Below are 18735 nucleotides of genomic sequence, written 5' to 3' on the forward strand. Positions count from 1 at the left end.
TTGACGCTGTATGATTTTTTCATGTTTTGTCGACTTTATTATTGAAACATTGTTGGTTTTTTATAATTTTCAATTAGAATTTGTACCGAAATTGCAGTTTTTTTATATTTTATTTCTTAATATCAGTCGTCACAAATAAAGTTTGTAAAATTAACGTAGCGTTGCATAGAGAAACTTACCCATATGTGAACTTTATGACTTCAGCAATGTCATAATTATTTTTACTAGCTTTTTATTAGCTTCACTCTGTCAGTTTAGTGAAATTTATACCCGTCAAAAAAATATTTTGTATGACATAAAAATAGATTCAAAATTTTTATGATGATCATAAAGCATTATGTTGCTGTTTTACTTACTACATATGTACATACATATGTCATACTTATTTCAGGTAGAAATACATACACATGTCCATACATGATCAAATATTTAAATAAAAACTACCATATTGTTTCAAAAGTCTTCTGTCAATATCAAAAAAGCGGCGTGGACTAGTGGTTAGCATAGTATGCTTTCGAGCAGAGTGTCCCGCTGTTGGCCAGACCTTGGTTTGTGACTCCAGGCCGATCGTTTGTTATCATAATTGGCCAATTTTTCTGATTTTCATTGAAACGGTTCCTATAAACTTGGCATTTCCTTTCATCTCTTTATCTATCTCTCTTGCTAATCTCGTATTGAGGTTTGCCAATTTGATTATAAAATGCTGCAGAAATATCTCTATAGATGTCACTGTGAAAAAAGAAGCTTATACTTATATTAGTAGTATTGTATCTGTTTAAAGTGCACTCGTCGCTTTGGAGCGATCTGTAAAGGCGAGTGTTTATGTCCTATGAAATAAAAATATGATAAAAAACATCCCACTGTGAAATACAGATTTATGTACTTTCAATTTTTCCATCATATTGTACGTTTTAAGGTCCATTTATATGTGTCTATAGGGAAATGTTTGCAGAACAGGCCTCGTGGAAATATCGTTAGTACATTTCCTATAGGTGCAGTGCATTCATATAAAAAGTTATATGTGAACACGGTTATAGACAATGTACTAACCATATATACTTTTCGCTATATCATTCATATCACCCCGTTCATTATCCTAATTTCGTATATTAACATATGTATATATATATGTGAATGGACCTTATGTATTTTACTTTGACATTTAAAAAAAAATGTTGACACTTTAAAAGCCCTAACAGTATTTGTGCTTGTATGTATTGGTTATCAAATTTTAACTTGTTAATCGTAGTATTTGGGTTTCACGTGAAACAAGTTTCTAATAATATGTATGTATATTGAACACAAAAAATTATATTGTTTCACGTTTCCTCTGCCGTGCTAAATTCTGTTGCTGCACAAAAAAAGTTATTAATTTATTTAAATATTATTTTTGTTCACAGTTTTGTATTTGGGCGAAGACCACTTCGCACACCAGTGAAATAATAAATTGTGTTTAAAATCAATTTGTGAAAGTGTTAAATATATAATTTATTAATCATGAGTGAAAACGCCCCAAGTGTCGCCGAAAAGCCACCGCCGAAGCCATCAGGAATAAAACCACCATCGAAAATCGGAAGATTATGTTCAGCGGGACCCCCCAAACCAGCTATTCCCCTATCGCCGAAGTCGAGTGAGTTTTTTTTCATATTTACTTACTATTTTTAATGTTTGACGCATCTATGCGCGTTCGGCGCGGGGAGATCGGCGCATCTCTCGTGCCAGTCCGCCTCGATTGTATTAACACTTAACAATTAACGTTAACACTTAACGCTCCGACACATCTTTGTCTTTTTTAACGTATAGGTGTTGCGACGATGTCGACATCGGATGACATCGCTTTAATTGAAGCGAATCGAATCTCGACTTTTTAGAAGACAATGATTTAACGGTATCGCGTTGAAAATTTTTGAAAGACCCGACCTCGTTTCCGTCTCCGGATGGTTTTCTTCGAGTCGGATTCTTTTCGCCTTTGTGATCTCTTTTTGATCCCTAGATTAAATCGTCATCGTTTGGAAAGTCGATTACCGGGAACTTGACCCTGTTTTAGACCGCAACGTCTGATTCACTTCAGTTCGAAGTAGACATGTACATAATTTAGTATGATTTTACGTATCCTTTGATACGCTTCTCACACGAAGGTAAGTTTGTATTACGAATATTTATAGCAAAGCATGCTTTTTTGATAATAGTTAAGCGCTGAAATAGCAAAGTTTGTATTTTGTGTCCCTTTTTTTTTCATATTGGAAAAGCGTTCGGTCGAAAACAACGACTCGGAACGTGGATACCTTGAATGTATTCAAATCATCGTGAATGAAACGCATATACATAATATACTAATTTTGAATTGTGGGTCAGTGTTTCGAACGAAAATAGTTCCCCGTCGTCAAAACCGGCTGCTGTGTTGTGCATCATCAGATCTAAATTACTGCATCCGTCCAGAAATAAGTTGAAGATCAGCGGCGCACGATTTATTACCAATTTGTTGTGCAAGTGTACCCGTCAAACGTAACGGTGAATTATTTTTATATAGGTTGATTGTTTCTCTCTTCCGTCGCGTCTGCAACCTGGTTTGATTGCTTAATTTGGGTAGGGCAATCTGCTTCCTAGGACATGGTAAGGTCTCCATAAAACCCCACAATTAAGCTCAAATACTCATACGAAACTAAAATTAAGTAAAGAGAGCTGATTCACCACAGTAAAAGTTACAAAAATAATTCTTGATTAATAAAATAATCATATGCATAGATTGCTTATTTTCCGTGTGACATCGTCAGGTGGTCGGTTTGTTTGCATTAGTGTTTAATTCTAAGTAATATGCTCTCGTAAATATCTTATATAATATATATTGGAGTGCACGCCCCTGAACTGCCACTTTTTGAGATAAACTATTGCGCAATTTGTAATATGATGTCACGCTGAGGTAAATATGATGTTATAAATAACAGAACTGGACAATATTATTATTGCGTAAAATGTATCGTTACACTAACATGTTAGCCTCATAAATTCAAATTTATATTTGGTTCAAGCAGAACGAAAACAGTTATTGGCCTTTATTTTGTATCATTTTTATAGCTCTTTGACTTCATTATTACAAATTTTATAATTAAGTGGATTTCGAATATTTCTAAAAAGTATCATAAAATTTTTAATCAAAAATGAATTTAAGAGACTTTCAAAAGAGCATTTTTTAAATTTATGTATATATATTTTACCATTATGCTATACGGGTTTTACTAAGCGACACCTTTGGTATTAAACTTGTACATGAGTATATAAATTTGTCAATTTGATGAGGAACCGTTTCAACAATGAAATCAGATACATTGGCAAACTCTGATAGGAAACGATCGACTTGGAGTCACAAATATCAAAGTCTGACTAGCAGCACTGCAGAAATACTCGGAATGAATTGTCACCAATCGAGGTCAACCCAGAGCTTGAACTCGGGAACCTATTAGTGGTTATTATTAACGCAACCACCAAGTTATACTGTTGACTTTATATGAAAGAGACTTTGTATGTAAATATATATGTTTATAAGTAACTTTGGTTGGGAATCGTAAAATAGTCAAAATTTCTATGACGATGATTCTATTTTTTTTTTCGATTCAAATAAATTTAATAAAAAAACGAATGAATATTTACTATTAGATTCGCCATATTTACGCTGTTTATATTACAAATACTGAGCGAAGCCGGGTAAAACAACTAGTGTATAATTCAGTATAGTTAATTGTTCGCTGTGCTTTGTTCAATTTTATGAAGAACCTTTTTTTTGCACTCTAGCTTTGTAAATAGACCCAAAATGTCCTGATTCCTGGAAAAAGCACTCTTCCAATCCGCCCTTTAATAATAATACCCAGATAATGGGTGCAAGGAAGACCACAAGTAAGATGTGTGGACGAAATTAGAAATATTAAATGAATGGAAACGTGTTAGAGAGTTCGTCATCTTGCAGTGGATGTCGAATGGCTGTAAATGATGATATGTATGTTTCCAAAAGTATTTGATATCATTTCATTCTTTTCTGGCCGAATACTTCAAAATAATACAAAACTTATTAGAGTAGTTGATTTACATACGTCATACGATGACCTGATTTCCATCATATATTTTGTAAGATAATAGTTCGCGTTTGTTTAATCAATTTGATAAAATTTAAATAAATATATACGACAATGTACTATTTTATCAAGTTTTTCTTTATAGATCGTCAATAAAAGTTGTCACAGATTGATATCCTACGCCTTGTTCAGATGTCGCTACACGTATGACAACAACCTTGTTTTTCTACATGTCCATCTTCACTCACCTGTTTGAATAATTTATATTGTAACTAGACGCCCACTATTTGTCGTTGAATAAATATGTACAAGTACATATATGACGAATCATTTTTTAAAATATTTTTTCACCTCTAATACAGTGCATATTAAAAAATATTTCATTATTTAATATTATTTTATTGTTATTTATTCTCCAGTTTAGTTTGGAAATAATTACATAGCTGTCTTTGCTATACAAACATGCAGTGCCTCTATTCGAAGTAGACAAACTATATAGTTTTTCATCAATTTAATTGCATTGAAAATCATTCATTCGTACAATACCTGTGCGAATTGTGTCACCTTCAAATTCAGTCTCGGAGAGGAGTGTAACTAAATGCAAACAGCATCGAGATGTTGATTCGTGAGAACGTTTCGATTGCATAATAATCTCGATATAAAGCATAGTACTATGGATTTTTTTTTATTGAGTGAGTTGCAAAAGCTTTGTAACTTGGCGTCGATTTTCGCACGATGATATTTTTGGGAGAATTTTCCACGGTTATGAATGAAAGTGATTTAAAATAGGCACAGCTTAATTAGCGTCGACAGGAAAACTGTTTGGTTTTGTTTTTTAGCGATCGTTAGGATACAATTATATTTAAAACGTGGGCAAATTGCACGCGTACGTATTATTATTAGATATATTATACATATATCATTGTGTTTTGTATACAAGATTTGGGTTGACGACCTTACTCGTGTAGGCTGAATGTTGTGATAAACTGCGTAGCACATATTTGCTTTCGACCGTGTGGTTTGTCACGCCACTTGGAAAATTGACAATTTTCTTTTGCAAACAGCAAGAAAACGTATTGGATTAAGATCCCGTTTCGTTTGTTCGTTGTTCTTGTACATATAAAATCGATTATATTTTCTTGTACTGCGCAGAATGCATATGTTCTCATTGCATACTAGCATTCTGCTCATTGACGTTTCAACGGATGATTTTGGAAAGCAATTGATGCTTTAACCTAACTAATAAAGGCCGAATACTAATCAAGAAATTCATATTGTTCTCGCATATTTTGAAAGGAAATAGCTGCAATGAATACTTATGGTATTTTAATACCCGCTGTGCCCGTTTATTGAGGCTATTTTTGTATTAACTTATTATTAGAGGTAGGATAGTCACAGTGCTATCCATTGTTCGGCAAACCTTTAACAATGCATTTACAACCTTTGAACAATACACGGCCCCCTCAGGCTTATTATTAACTAAATACTTTTTTCTCCAAATGAGAAATTATTTATCTTCAGCAGGGATGTTCATTCTATTTAAAAATAATTCCCTCAAAGGAGCTGAATGGTTAAAAACAGGAAATAATGTTTATTGCGAACTGACAGACGGATGTCGTTGAATGTATGTATGTAAGTGCAAGCCTTAATACAAAAGTATCTAGGTGTAAAACTCCCCAGCGCAGAGAAAAACAAAACGACAGATCCTATCTAAAATATTTAACACGAAAATATTTACATTGTTATTGATTTATTTTTTTACAATATTAAGTACTTTTTATTTATTTTATTAAAATAAATATTATATTTTATATTGAAAACCCCTGTCAAGTGCATCAATAGAAAAAAAATAGACTAATAGGATAAATCTGGAAAAATGAACGACGCCCAAATATAGCTCGCGTGGCGACCATTACCCTAGGCTATTGTCGCTAGCGGTTTCAGCATGTAAAGCCCCTGCGGTCCATCTCCGCACGCTCATCCAGCCGTCTACGTACAATTGAGTATGATTATGTTTCTTTATCAGTGATCACGGAGCGATTTCCTGAATTATTATATACTCCCATGACTCTGCCGACCGTCAAAGTATAAATGAGCATGTTTAAATGTGTATTCTTGTCAGTGCTCCCGGCGCAGATCTTCATTCTCATGAACTTCTGTCCTTTTATAAAGTGTCGTATGAAAATAGGATGGAGTGTATTTGGGCGAATGAATGCCGTTTTCAAATATAAAATGCCACTGACTGAAGAAGTAGATCTTGGATAAATTTGTCTTACCAATAAATTATGATCAGACTTAGGCTAAGGGCAGTTGCTTTTGGCCCACAAAATGGTTCAATGTTTTTAATTTCTTAGAAAAATAATTTCTTTGCTCAAATAGTACTAGAGGGAATGTATGTAAAAAGGTGCAGGAAGGCCGCAGGGTAGATAGGAGTGGATAAAATCATAAAATGTGTGAGATAAGATGGATGAGAATGAGTAAAAATAGAGACGAATGGAAGCGAGTTAGATGCTGATATTATCTAAACATACGTCTTGCTGCCTTCTGGGTCCATCGAAGCATTTTTGTCAAATCGTTATCTGCTTATCTATTTATACCAAGCGTACTACGCTTCATTTATCTCTGGCTACATTGTATCTTACGCAGCATTTTTCTATTCTGCAGTTTTTTAGAAATAATTTTGAGAGTACCATATCGCTGCCTCCAATCTATTAATAATGAGTACGTTCTGTTTATTTTTTATGACGTTCATTTCCTGCTGTATTCTTGCAAAATGGGAATGAAAGATCATTTTGAGTGGGTTGAACTTTGGTATTTCCCAAATCTTATGCATCTTTCATGCTGTTTGGAATATATGTATCTATTATATATGTATGATGTTTTCCACGTTCTTCTCAAACTAACCTTTCACTGTAATAAAAGTCACGCTTTTTGGCGTGGTGTATTCACATGTCGTTCGTTGATCTCGAGCGTGCTTTCCTTATTGGTGATCCTTATGTCGACCCGGTTGCGAATGTTAATTCGTCAACATAATTAATTAGCATGCGAAACACGAACGTTCGTGGTCGTTATTTTCTTTTTGAAATGCACCGTCACGATACGACTTTTCCAAAGTTAACTGCAAATATAGAATGTTTCGATTTACAAGCATATTTTCATATCTCGAAGATATCTACACGTGCATGTCATTTTTCAACACAGCCCCATCATTTTCACACGCCAAAAGTTGTTATTTCAAATGCATCCGTATTCAACACGAGAATACGTACACGTGCGTGAATCCATACGAAGTATGAATTTCATTAATGAAAAAAATTCACAGGTAAACATCGACCGGTGGAAACAACTGTTCCATTGAATTCGATCGATTTACACGTAGGTGTCACTGTTGCGCATTTAGAAATGATTATACCTAATTTTTTATTCAATGCAAAATACGCAATTCGAACAATCGGTTGTTGTTGCAGACGGACACCCACTAGAATTGACCATTGATAATTTTAGACGATGTTCAAAAACCTGATTGTCATCATTCTGCGATTGTCTCGAGAAGTAGAGAGGTGTCAAAAACTTGTGAAGTAATTTGCTATCCGTAACATACTTACATACATATCGTCATCATGAGAGTTTTGCGCAACTCTCATGTCACCACAAAGTTTTTCCTAATTTCGTCTACCCTCTTACATTATCCCTTTGAATTCTCTCGGGTACCATTCTAGCATTTCTTTTGTCCACCTTTCGTCCATTCTTCTAGCCACGTGTCGCGCCCATTGCCATTTCTATATCTTCAATCTATCCACTATATCCATTACCCTTGTCATACTTCTTACCCACGTCCTCCGCTTCCTGCCTTTCCTCGTTATGCTGATCATACAGCGTTCCATACTGCTTTGAGTACATTGGACTTTGTGAAGCAACTAAGCGTTCAATGTCCAAGTTTCACATCCATACGTCATCACTAGAGGTCGGAATCTGAAGGGGCCGGAAACGTGCCGCCTATTGTTCCATTGTTGTAAATCCTTTGTAAAAAAGGTTCGGCAAACCTTTAACAATGCATTTACAATCTTTGAACAATAAACAGCCCCTTCAGATTCCGGTCTCTAGTCATCACCGGAATAACATATCGATCGAAGATCTTTGACTTCAGGCAAAGTGGCGTTTTTTTATTTAAAAACAACATTCATTCGTCTAAATGCATATATAGTTCGTAAAGTTCTGGATATGTTTTAAAAGGATAACATAAAACAGAATTCAAATATTCTTCTTTTCTTTTTTTAGTCATTCCTTTCCACTCGAAGCTTCAGAAGAAGACCTTTTTGAACATCCGTTTTTTTTCTTCATATATTGGACCATATCCTGTCCAATAAATATTGTAGATACTAAAAAATATTCCAACTAATAAACAGCTCGCCAGCAGTATAGCTCGGTGGTTGCCTTAATGCTTACCACCGAGAGGCTCCCAAGTTCAAACTCTGGGTTGACCTCCAGATATATTTTTTGAAGTTTTTCTGCAGTGCTGCTGATCAGACATGGATATTTGTGACTCCAAATCAAAGTTTGCCAATTTATCTGATTTCATTGTTGAAACAGATCCTCTGCAAATTGGCAAAAACCAATATTTCACCGGTATTTGAATATGATTTCAAATTTATATACATCCAATGTACATGTTTAATACCATGTCGCTCAGGCGTAAAACTCGTAATCGCATCATATTAGGTAAAATAAGGTGCCTCCAATGGTACTCTAGGTCCAAATCGTCTGTGTGCTATTATGGAAAAGATCATTGTGTAGTTCTTGAAATACAAGATACATACATATGTTGGATCATGATGCTAAATATTCTCAAAGATGCATGTGAATTAGACCTAACAGTGTTTATTATAACTTATAAATTTGAGACTTATAATTTATAAGTCCTGCCAAAGTACCCTATACACGGTTAGCTAGTTCCCAAACAATCTGCCCATACACGCTCTTCTTTATGCACTCTCGCTAGCCACACACTCATAACTATAGCCCGGATAACCAGGGTGCAGTTCATTGTTCAAATGTTGTAAATGCATTGTTAAAGGTTTGCCGAACCTTTTTTACAAAGCATTTACAACAATTGAACAATGAGCGGCGCGCTTTGGGTCCGTACTCTACTCATAACGTTCAAAAATCGTATATGTAATTGCATTCTCCAACATTCATATAATGTATGTATTGACATTGAGAAGTATTGACATGTTCACAAGTACGAATCAATTAAAAGAAAGAAAAATGATTTTTTTGCGATACTAATGGCACTCAGTTGTTGACCATATATGATAAATAACCTTTTGCGCACTGCATTTCTCCGTTACAAATCAAAGCAGCGGTCCAGAGAGGATGTATGTTAGGAGGACGCTTTCTGTCACCAGCCCACACACTGTTTTTCTTCGGAAATAATAATACATATACTTTTTATTGCCCGCTATGCACGTATTGAGGTGTTAAAATGGCATTAAACGTCAGAAAAATTGACGTTTCGAATAAGACATGACAAGCTCGCCAACTGTGAACACAAGTGTTACGGTCATACCTATATAATATGTATACAAATGTATTTTTACGATCAATTTGTTATTTGTGTGTTTAGTGAGTTATGGATTTTATAATTCAATAGTTGATTCGGTGCGTTAATTGATCAGTATCGATTTTCTCTATAAACTGATCGGATCTACATAAGTAGTCCGTCCAATAAAATACGCGAACTGTTTTCGTAAATACTTTATTTTACAAAATTTATCATCACCCATTCAAAATAGCAATACACTTGTCCCATATCCGTTTTCATTGTTCAAAACATCTCTAGAAGTCCTTAGAAGGAAGAAGTCAGGATCTTCAGCTGCCTTGTCGATTCACGTTTTAAGTCTGGTGAGTAGATATATATATATATATATATATATATATATATATATATATATATATATATATATATATATATATATATATATATATATATATATATATATATATATATATATATATGTGTATATTTACGTCGGAAAATATAAAAATGCACTGCATATAGTTGGTATTAGCTAATTTTCAAAATATCTTACTTCAGCAAGAGTGTAATAGGAAAAATTAACCTCGAGTAGTTTTTTCAAAACGATTTATTTGATAGCATTGAATACTTATATGTAAATAATATATAGAGAATACTTAAAAGTACCCAATTCTAAAATAATAAATAAATAAAAAATACTAGGTTGACATCTTTTTGACAGAACGTATAGTCAATTTCTCATTGGGTTTCGTTGCTCAATGTGTGATTTAAATTATACCGAAAATATAATATGTAATTAATACTACAAAGGTTTACTAAGCAGATTTTTCGCTTACACTAATATACACATGTCCATATTATATATTGGGCCGGAGCGAAAACACAAATTTTGGATTTCCATCGATGGAAAACATGATATTTTGAGTCAAAGTATGACTTTTTTCCACATTTTTTCTGTTCAAATTAAAGGTGTATGTATGTATGTATGCACCCAAGGAAGCCTTAAACGCCTTTAAGTTTCAAAATAATGACGGGAACATGAAAAAAATGACGATTTTCTGAAAAGAACGCTTCCGCCATATAAAATAACCGTTCTGAGCTTGGCGTGCTTTGTATGCGAGTTTTTAGTAAAACGGTGACTTAGAGTACTCATGAATGACTGATTTAAACTGAAATAAATGACTTACTCTTGAATGACTGATTTAAACTGAAACTATTTTTTTTAAATACTGTTGCGTAGGGGTTGGTGGAGAATCCAAGTCTAAGGCCAATGTCGTTTCACAGCATTTATTGGTGATTAAGGAGATACACACACTGGCAGTGCTCCGTCCAGAATGTCTTGATATCGCCTAAGTACCGCCTTATAACGGGTCGGTTGCTCAAGGCATCTTCAACGTCCGGTTACTTCCCTATTGTTTAGGCATGTACCCGGATATGTATTCCCACGACACCCAGTCCCACGGTATCGGTCACTTCTGCGAAGGGACCAAATAGCGGCCACTTCGGTGGCCATTGTTTAGCCTACATGCACTTAGAGTCTAGAGATAATCCTTGAAACCAATTATAACGGTCACACAGTCTCTGGGATGCTACTCGGCCTAATCCGATTGCAATTACTCGGCGGTGTACGTAACAATACTGTTACGAACAGTATTGTTACGTACACACAGCGGTGTAAAATCAAAACTATTCTCAAAAAAGACAGTTTCAAAAAAACAAACACTTTTTTTACTTTTTCGTCGAGATAAATGGATTGATTGGAGGCACAGGACATTATTTAAAATCGATGATTCTTTTTATTTAACGTTTTCTCGATACGATGCAAGTTTTTCACTAGGTCCATCGATGAAAATCCATAATTCGCGTTTTACATAGATATAAAAATAAATATACCGACAATTATTCCTCTTTGTATGCATATTTATTCATAAATACATATATACCTACAGATGACTTCCATAAATATTTCATATTTTTTTTATTTATGACAAAACGCAATATCAATAATACTGTGCGAACTGGTGATAATTTAATTCTGCCTATTATCCTGCAAACTTTCGCAAATACGTTTGCATCGATTGTCGTAATAGTGATATTGACATTGAAAAAAATACATTTTGTATTCAGTTTTGACATTAGACCTTGTCGCCGACTATGATTGTAATCGTCATCAACAAACGTGTGGCGCCTAACCAGTGGTCCGCGAATATACATATTATAATCGTTCGATAATACCAAATGGGAAAAAAAAAATACACAATGGATCATTGCAGAGCGATACCTACATAAATTCGGACCGTTTTTTTTTCGTCGTAGTTCAAAAAACAGTTTTTTCAACCGTGGTAAATCAATTATTCGTCAATACGCTATTAGTGAGTGTGTTTTGTATGCAGATAGGATTTTAATATTGCCTGTTTGTATTGTGCTGTCAAAAGCGAGCGTGTCATTAGTGAAAATTCTTTTGGTTTGTATGTATGTATGTCGCTAATCCCGAATCTATGACTGGTGTGTTCTGATATAATCGAAGGTTTTTGAATGGTGAGGCATTTATTTTTTGACGTTTCGTGACTTAATAATTTATATGAATGTGTTTACAAGGCGAGCTGCATATTCATAGGACACTGCGTACAAACGATACATCCTGTTTGTTAAACTTTATGTTATATTTATGTATGTATGTAGTGCTTTAAAAGGAAAATCAATATCTTCATAGATTACATTTCTATGTTCTTAACATTTTCCAAAACGGTTTGGTATATAAAGTTTGAGATTTTATCAGTGTTTTCTCGGTAATTTGTGTTTTACTATCGGTGTATTTGAACAATTTCGAGCCAGATATGGTTTATATTAATAGTTGCGATTTGATATGATATATGTAATTTTACTTGAATGTTTATTATGCCGCTGTCTACATACGTACAATGTAGATAGCGAATGTAGATAGAGAAAAATTATCTTCAGATTGTAATTTGTAAAATGACTATGTAATTTGTAATGGGAGCGATTTCACTGTACATTGAGAAAAAATACTAAGCATCTTAAAAAAAATGTTTGTGCATTAAAAATTTGCATTATTTTCGGTGCATTAAACAATCTCGTACTGTGCATCGAATAAAATATTTTGGCATTATAAATTGACCATTAAAAATATGAAACGATCATTCGAAAAAATAGATTTTAGCATTAGAATAGATACAAAAAGTCGCAACGTTGCAGTCTTCCGCTGTTGACAACTGTCAACTGTCAAAAGTGTTTACTTTTGTTTACGTATTAAGGTATGAATATGAATGATGCCTCAACTCTGGAATTGACAACTGATTGCATAATGTCCCTTCTCCCTTTAACCCTAACCCTTCTCTTACCTGTTGTGATTTTACATACATAAGAAAGTTTCACTTCTATAGTCTAGTTTAAAATACACGGTTGATTTTTTACCGTCCTCAGGCAGCATTCCTATGCTTCTTCATCTTTACTATATATTTTATTTTATTTTTACTTATATATGTATATACCAGGAATGCCTAACCGGTAAACCCCAATGCGCCTTCCTAGACAATTATATAATTACAAAAATCGCAGCATTTTTTATTACATAAATCACTGTATTTCGAGAGGGTGAAGTACACGAAACTAACAATTAATTAATGAATTGATCCACAGAGACATCTACGGATTTAGACTGGAACAAACATTTTTACATAATTGTACATAAATCAAATTCAGATATTTGTGACATATCGAGTAGGATGTTTTTTGCCAATTTAATGGAGGAACCGTTTCAACAGTGAAATTAGAGAAATTGGCAAACTCTGATAGGGAACGATCGACTTTGAGTCACAAATAACTAAGTCTGACCTGCAGCATCAAAGATTAGCACGGGATCGAACCCGGTAACCTCTCGGTGCTAAATATAAACGCAACCACCGAGTCATACAGCTGGCTGACATAAAAGTAGTCAATGTGAAACAAACTGCAAATATCACCCAATGTTTGCAACCTCGGTATTGTTTAACATACATATGTATGTATGTATTTAAGCACCGTGAGATCAAAACAATACGAACCGATGCTCACAGAGGAAAATCATTTTTAAAAAAATCATCAACTATACCACCGATACTTGTATGCAAACATGCACACAGTGGAACTTTGAAACGAGATGTTCGAAGATTTCATCGATGTTTCGGCGACTGTTTGACACGCTTTGTCTATATTTTTTCCACGTTTTCACCATTCGATGGCGTTGTTGTCGGTGCAAATATTATTTTTTTGCTCGTCATCGCACTAAAAACAGACGTTCTGAAGCGGAACGGTGACGTTTATCCGTAACAATTTATAATACTGCTACAACATATTGTATCGAGAACTAAATTTCTCGACAGTAATTATCACATAGATGTGTGTGTGTGTGTGTGCGCGTATCGTGAAATAACAAAGTGACTTTGACTTTGAAAATCACCTGTAATTTTTGTTTACTTCGTGGTTACACATGTACATATGTATTATATAGGTATGTACATTATCACATCTCGGATTACGTATGGCTATAAAAAGTGGCGTAATTAGCGCCCCCGCACGATCATCAATGCTTGGAAGGATTCAGGATCGTATTATTTATTCCATTCGGAAGAGTATCTTTCGAGATTTTTGTACGCGTCTGTGGATAGTGATATCATACTTGTCTGACACTAATGTCCATACGTGTCAGGCTGCCCACATTGTAATGGTTTTTTTTGTTGGAAAAGATTCTTCTCGAAAAATTTTCCTTGATGTCACGGCGCAAATGTCAAATTTTTGTATATGCACGGCGTTGTCAAAGAAAAATAAAAGATTTATACCGGTTTTTTGATAGGTTGTATATCAACAAGTTTAGTATGCTGCAGTTATATATGGGGCTTTTTGGGTCGAGATTGAAATAACTAAATATGCAGCAGTTTTATGCTCTTGGGGGTTTTTATTCTTTATTTGATTTCAAAAAGTTTCTATAGAAGTTCTTGGATAGGGATTTTATTAATCTAAAAATTCCATCCATATGTATGCTGTGAATGGAATACAATATTGTAGATATGTACAATGGTTTGATTTGTTCTCTATCTAATATATAATTTCGAAAAAGACTGCATGTATGTATGCACATACATATATATGTAACCTTCGTTCTTTGGTTCGTAGAGAATACATTCGATTTATTTTTTTTCGATTCATAGGCGGCGATTCGATTTTTTTCGATTCAAAGGGTTCGAAGTCCCCGGGGGCGAAGGCGCCGGGAGGGCCGCTGTATTCTGGTATACATATGATTTCGAAATATATTTAGTATATGCATATGTTTGTTTGTTCGTGACAGTCAATTTAATAAAAAAAAAAAAACAAATAAATTTATATAAAATAAAACTATTCAAATAAATTTAATAAAATGTTTACTATTAGATTAGTCATGTTTAAGCGGTTTATATTACAAATACCGAGCGAAGCCGGGTAAAACCACTAGTATACAATAATGGAAGTCATAAATTTGTTAAAGACGCTAATAACTCATAATATTTAATGTATGTATGTATGTATATTCCATTTGAAGGGTAACTTTTTCCTTGAAAACTTGTTTACTATTTAATTTAATCTAATAAAAAAAAACAAGTACCACACGTGTGTATCTGTACCCTAAAGTTATCATTTATCGCATCTATCTTAAATACATATGTATGTTTGTATGTAAAAAACATAACTTTTCCAGTCAAATATAAAGATTCAAAGATTCAAGTGCAACTCTTTTAAATATGAAAAGAGGTCATCATTATGCAAATTACTGTCTTAATGATTCAAATTTAAAATTATAAAACCAAAAAAGTGAATCTTATTAAATATGCAGTTATCGAAAATGACTTGCACTCTCTAGTCGCATGTATTATTAATATTGTAATTATTGAAATCATCTAATATATAATTTCGAAAGAGACTTTTTATGTAACTATCTTTAGTTCGTAGAATCCGCGACATTAAATTTAATAAAAAAAAGAATATTCAAATAAATTTAAATAATATAAAACTATTCAAATAAATTTAATAAAAGGTTTACTATTAGATTAGCGTTTTTTAAGCGGTTTATATTACATATTATAGTATGTATGTAATAAAAGTATACATATGTATATGAAAAAATATTTCATCATTGGTTTTCCCCTTTTAGAAGGAAAGAATAGAAAGTAAATATTATTTACAATTTTTTTGATTTATTTTATTTCATAGAAAATGAACACAGCGATGAGTGCACTTAAACATATATAATACAATCAATCAATACAATTTTTATATGTACAATGCGAATTCATTGCAAACATCCACAGTGACATCTACTGAGAAATTTTTGCAGCATTTTAAAATCAAATTGGTGAACCTCAAGACGCTGAATAACTTGAGATTTGCAAGAGAGATAGAAAGAAGCCAATTTTACAGGAACCGGTTCCAGGAATCAGAAAAATTGGTCTGATAAGAAACGATCGACCCGGTCGACATGCTGATGTACAAAAATAATGTAATCATGTTTCGCCTTGGAATAATTCCTATCATGGCACATATGTGTGCATGTATATAATAAAATATCTTCAAAGTTTTTAGAAGGACCTACTCAGATCTATCAAAAAACTTCCAACTTGATTTGAATTCCTCGATTATGCTAGTTTCATGTTTATTATAACGAACATGTGTATGTGACGCTTTCTGCCTAACTATTTTAATCAAAAATAATATGAGACAGATAGATGACTGTCTAGAATAACAGAATGAAAAAGTTATGCACTAAATGTATGTATATAACCACTTAAGCACAGTTTAAATTAGAGAACACGCATTACGAATAAGGCGAACACAACGAACACACTTAGGCGAACAATGCAATGTTGTTCGTCGGGTTTGCCTTGTTCATCGTGTTCGTCGTGTTCGCCTTGTTCGTCATGTTCGCTTTTTTCCTCAGTGTTCGCCGTGTTTGCGAGCTCTCTGTTCGATTAGCTCGGACGCAAGGCAAACACAACAAACAAGTCGAGAACGAAGACACAAAGTTGACCATTTTGTCGTATAAACCGCATTTAATTACTATAGTATTATAAAATTGAGAAATAAATACATTTATAATCTTACGATTGATTCAATATGGGTTGACCTTCATTTCGTAACACGGCGCTCATTAAATAATTTGCACGTATTATTCTTTTTATTTTTTTATGTATCGTATTTGACTATTATGCACAATTTAACAAGCCTCGAACGCGCATTGAAAACAAAATGTTTTTTTGCGATTTTTTTCCTTCGTTGCATTTGCAAATCGCACGTGACAGGCCAAACCGACCGTGAACCGGTCATCCTCAATAGTCGATGAATCCGATTTAAATTCAACCCTCGAACGGTCCATTTACGATCGCCTGCGATCCGTGGAAAGGCAATTTCCACGCTCGGGGCGTGAAAAGGTTAAATTTTTCCCCGGGGAGATTTTTATTTTGAAATCGTGCATGAAACGACATTCGCGCGCATCTGCAGGGAAAAAACGTTGATGATATTTGCACTTAAAATGGCAGTAGGTCATCGATATGTCCCGCATGACTTTTATGGATGTTCGATAATTGAATATTTTAATTATATTAGCTACTCGTGTGTGTGTACATAGTCAAATTATTCGTTAAACTTGTTTTTTGTATTGCGAGTGTAGGACGTAAGTGGATATTTAGTCGCGGTAGTTTGGAAGCGTATGTACGTATTTTTGCACGTTTTGCAATGTTTTGCACGTGAAGTTTATCGTCTTGATTTTGGCTACATACATACATATGTGTACATTTGATATATTTTTTAATTTATACATATTATGATCGTTAAATTATGATATTATCATAAAATCATACAAATATCTATTTTCAATACAATATTTTGTATTTTATGAATATGTATATATGTTCAATGCTTCTTTCTGTAAGTTGTAAGTTCAATACTCTCTTCTGTAAGTTTATGTAAGTTAAGTTTCTCATATATCTGTTCGCAGCGTGTAATTATTCTATCTTAATAAATAATATTTTTTATTTGCTACGACCCAAGGGTTGATTGTCCTTATTATATTATTTTTTCCAAAACTTTTTCTGCAATGGAACACTTCGCATACCCAGAAATTTTAATGGAACAATTATTTTTTAGGTTGGATAATTTTTTTAATAATTACTAAATAAATGTGTTTTTTTATTAAAACACATTTATTTAGTAATTATTTTTTAATATGAAACTTTAATATAATATACACATAAAAATATGAATAAATCCAGCACTTAATGACTTTGATGATTTTGAGTCCTTGAATTGCATTTCTTTTTGATATCAGGCACAATATTGGTAAGTTGCATTCTAATATCTGTTGTGGCGTCGAGCCTGTTCCTGCACTTTGACTTCGTTGCATAATTGTATTTTTTTTATCAAAAGATGCAATTTTATGTCTTGTATTAAAATTGTAATACTTTTTCCTTGATAAGTTAACTTCATTGCACTTGGTAAAAATATCTGCCAGATATGCAAGTTTTATTAACCATGAAGGATTCGTTAAAACTTCAACAAAATGTGCTGAATTACTTTGTGCCTTCAAAAAGACTCTCACTTCGAAGTTCATAAAGTCTTGATACTGCTTTTCCTCTGGATAGCCATCTCACTTCAATAGGTAATAAAAGAGCTTTGTGTCCACTACCCATTTTATCGCACAAAACTTTAAATAACTTGGATTGGAGTGGTTCATCCATAACATTTTTTAAATTTGTGGAAAATTTTTAGTCACCAGTGCTTGCCTATGCAAAATACAATCTTAGCCGGTCAGGTAAAAAAATATACCCCATTTCTTCCATGTACCTACTTGACGTCACAAACGTCAGATTGATCATCACTCTACTTTCAATATGATGTAGAAGATCTTTAAATGTGTTGCAATGTACATATAGAACCTTTCCAAATTGCCCTATTAAACACCTATTCAGTTTCAGCGGAACACTAGTGTTCCGCGGAACATCGTTTAGGAAACCCTGAATTATACAGTAATAATAAAGAAAAATTGTATTACATTGAAAGCATTTGACATGAAAATTCAACTTTACTACAGCTCCGAGCTGCGCCCCA

At 33.6% G+C, this 18735-nt stretch overlaps 1 protein-coding gene across 1 annotated transcript in view; it reads left to right on the top strand.

The window, feature by feature from the left end:
* The window catches only part of CLIP-190 (Cytoplasmic linker protein 190), an 86406-nt gene that overhangs the window by 6897 nt on the left and 60774 nt on the right, over positions 1–18735 (top strand). The window contains exon 2 of the mRNA XM_077441761.1: positions 1401–1630. Coding sequence (XP_077297887.1) covers positions 1498–1630 — 133 coding nt within the window. The 5' untranslated portion in view covers positions 1401–1497. The remainder of the gene's footprint in view (positions 1–1400; positions 1631–18735) is intronic.

This window comes from Arctopsyche grandis, chromosome 11 (assembly GCF_051622035.1).
Source record: "Arctopsyche grandis isolate Sample6627 chromosome 11, ASM5162203v2, whole genome shotgun sequence".
NCBI classification, from domain to species: domain Eukaryota; kingdom Metazoa; phylum Arthropoda; class Insecta; order Trichoptera; family Hydropsychidae; genus Arctopsyche; species Arctopsyche grandis.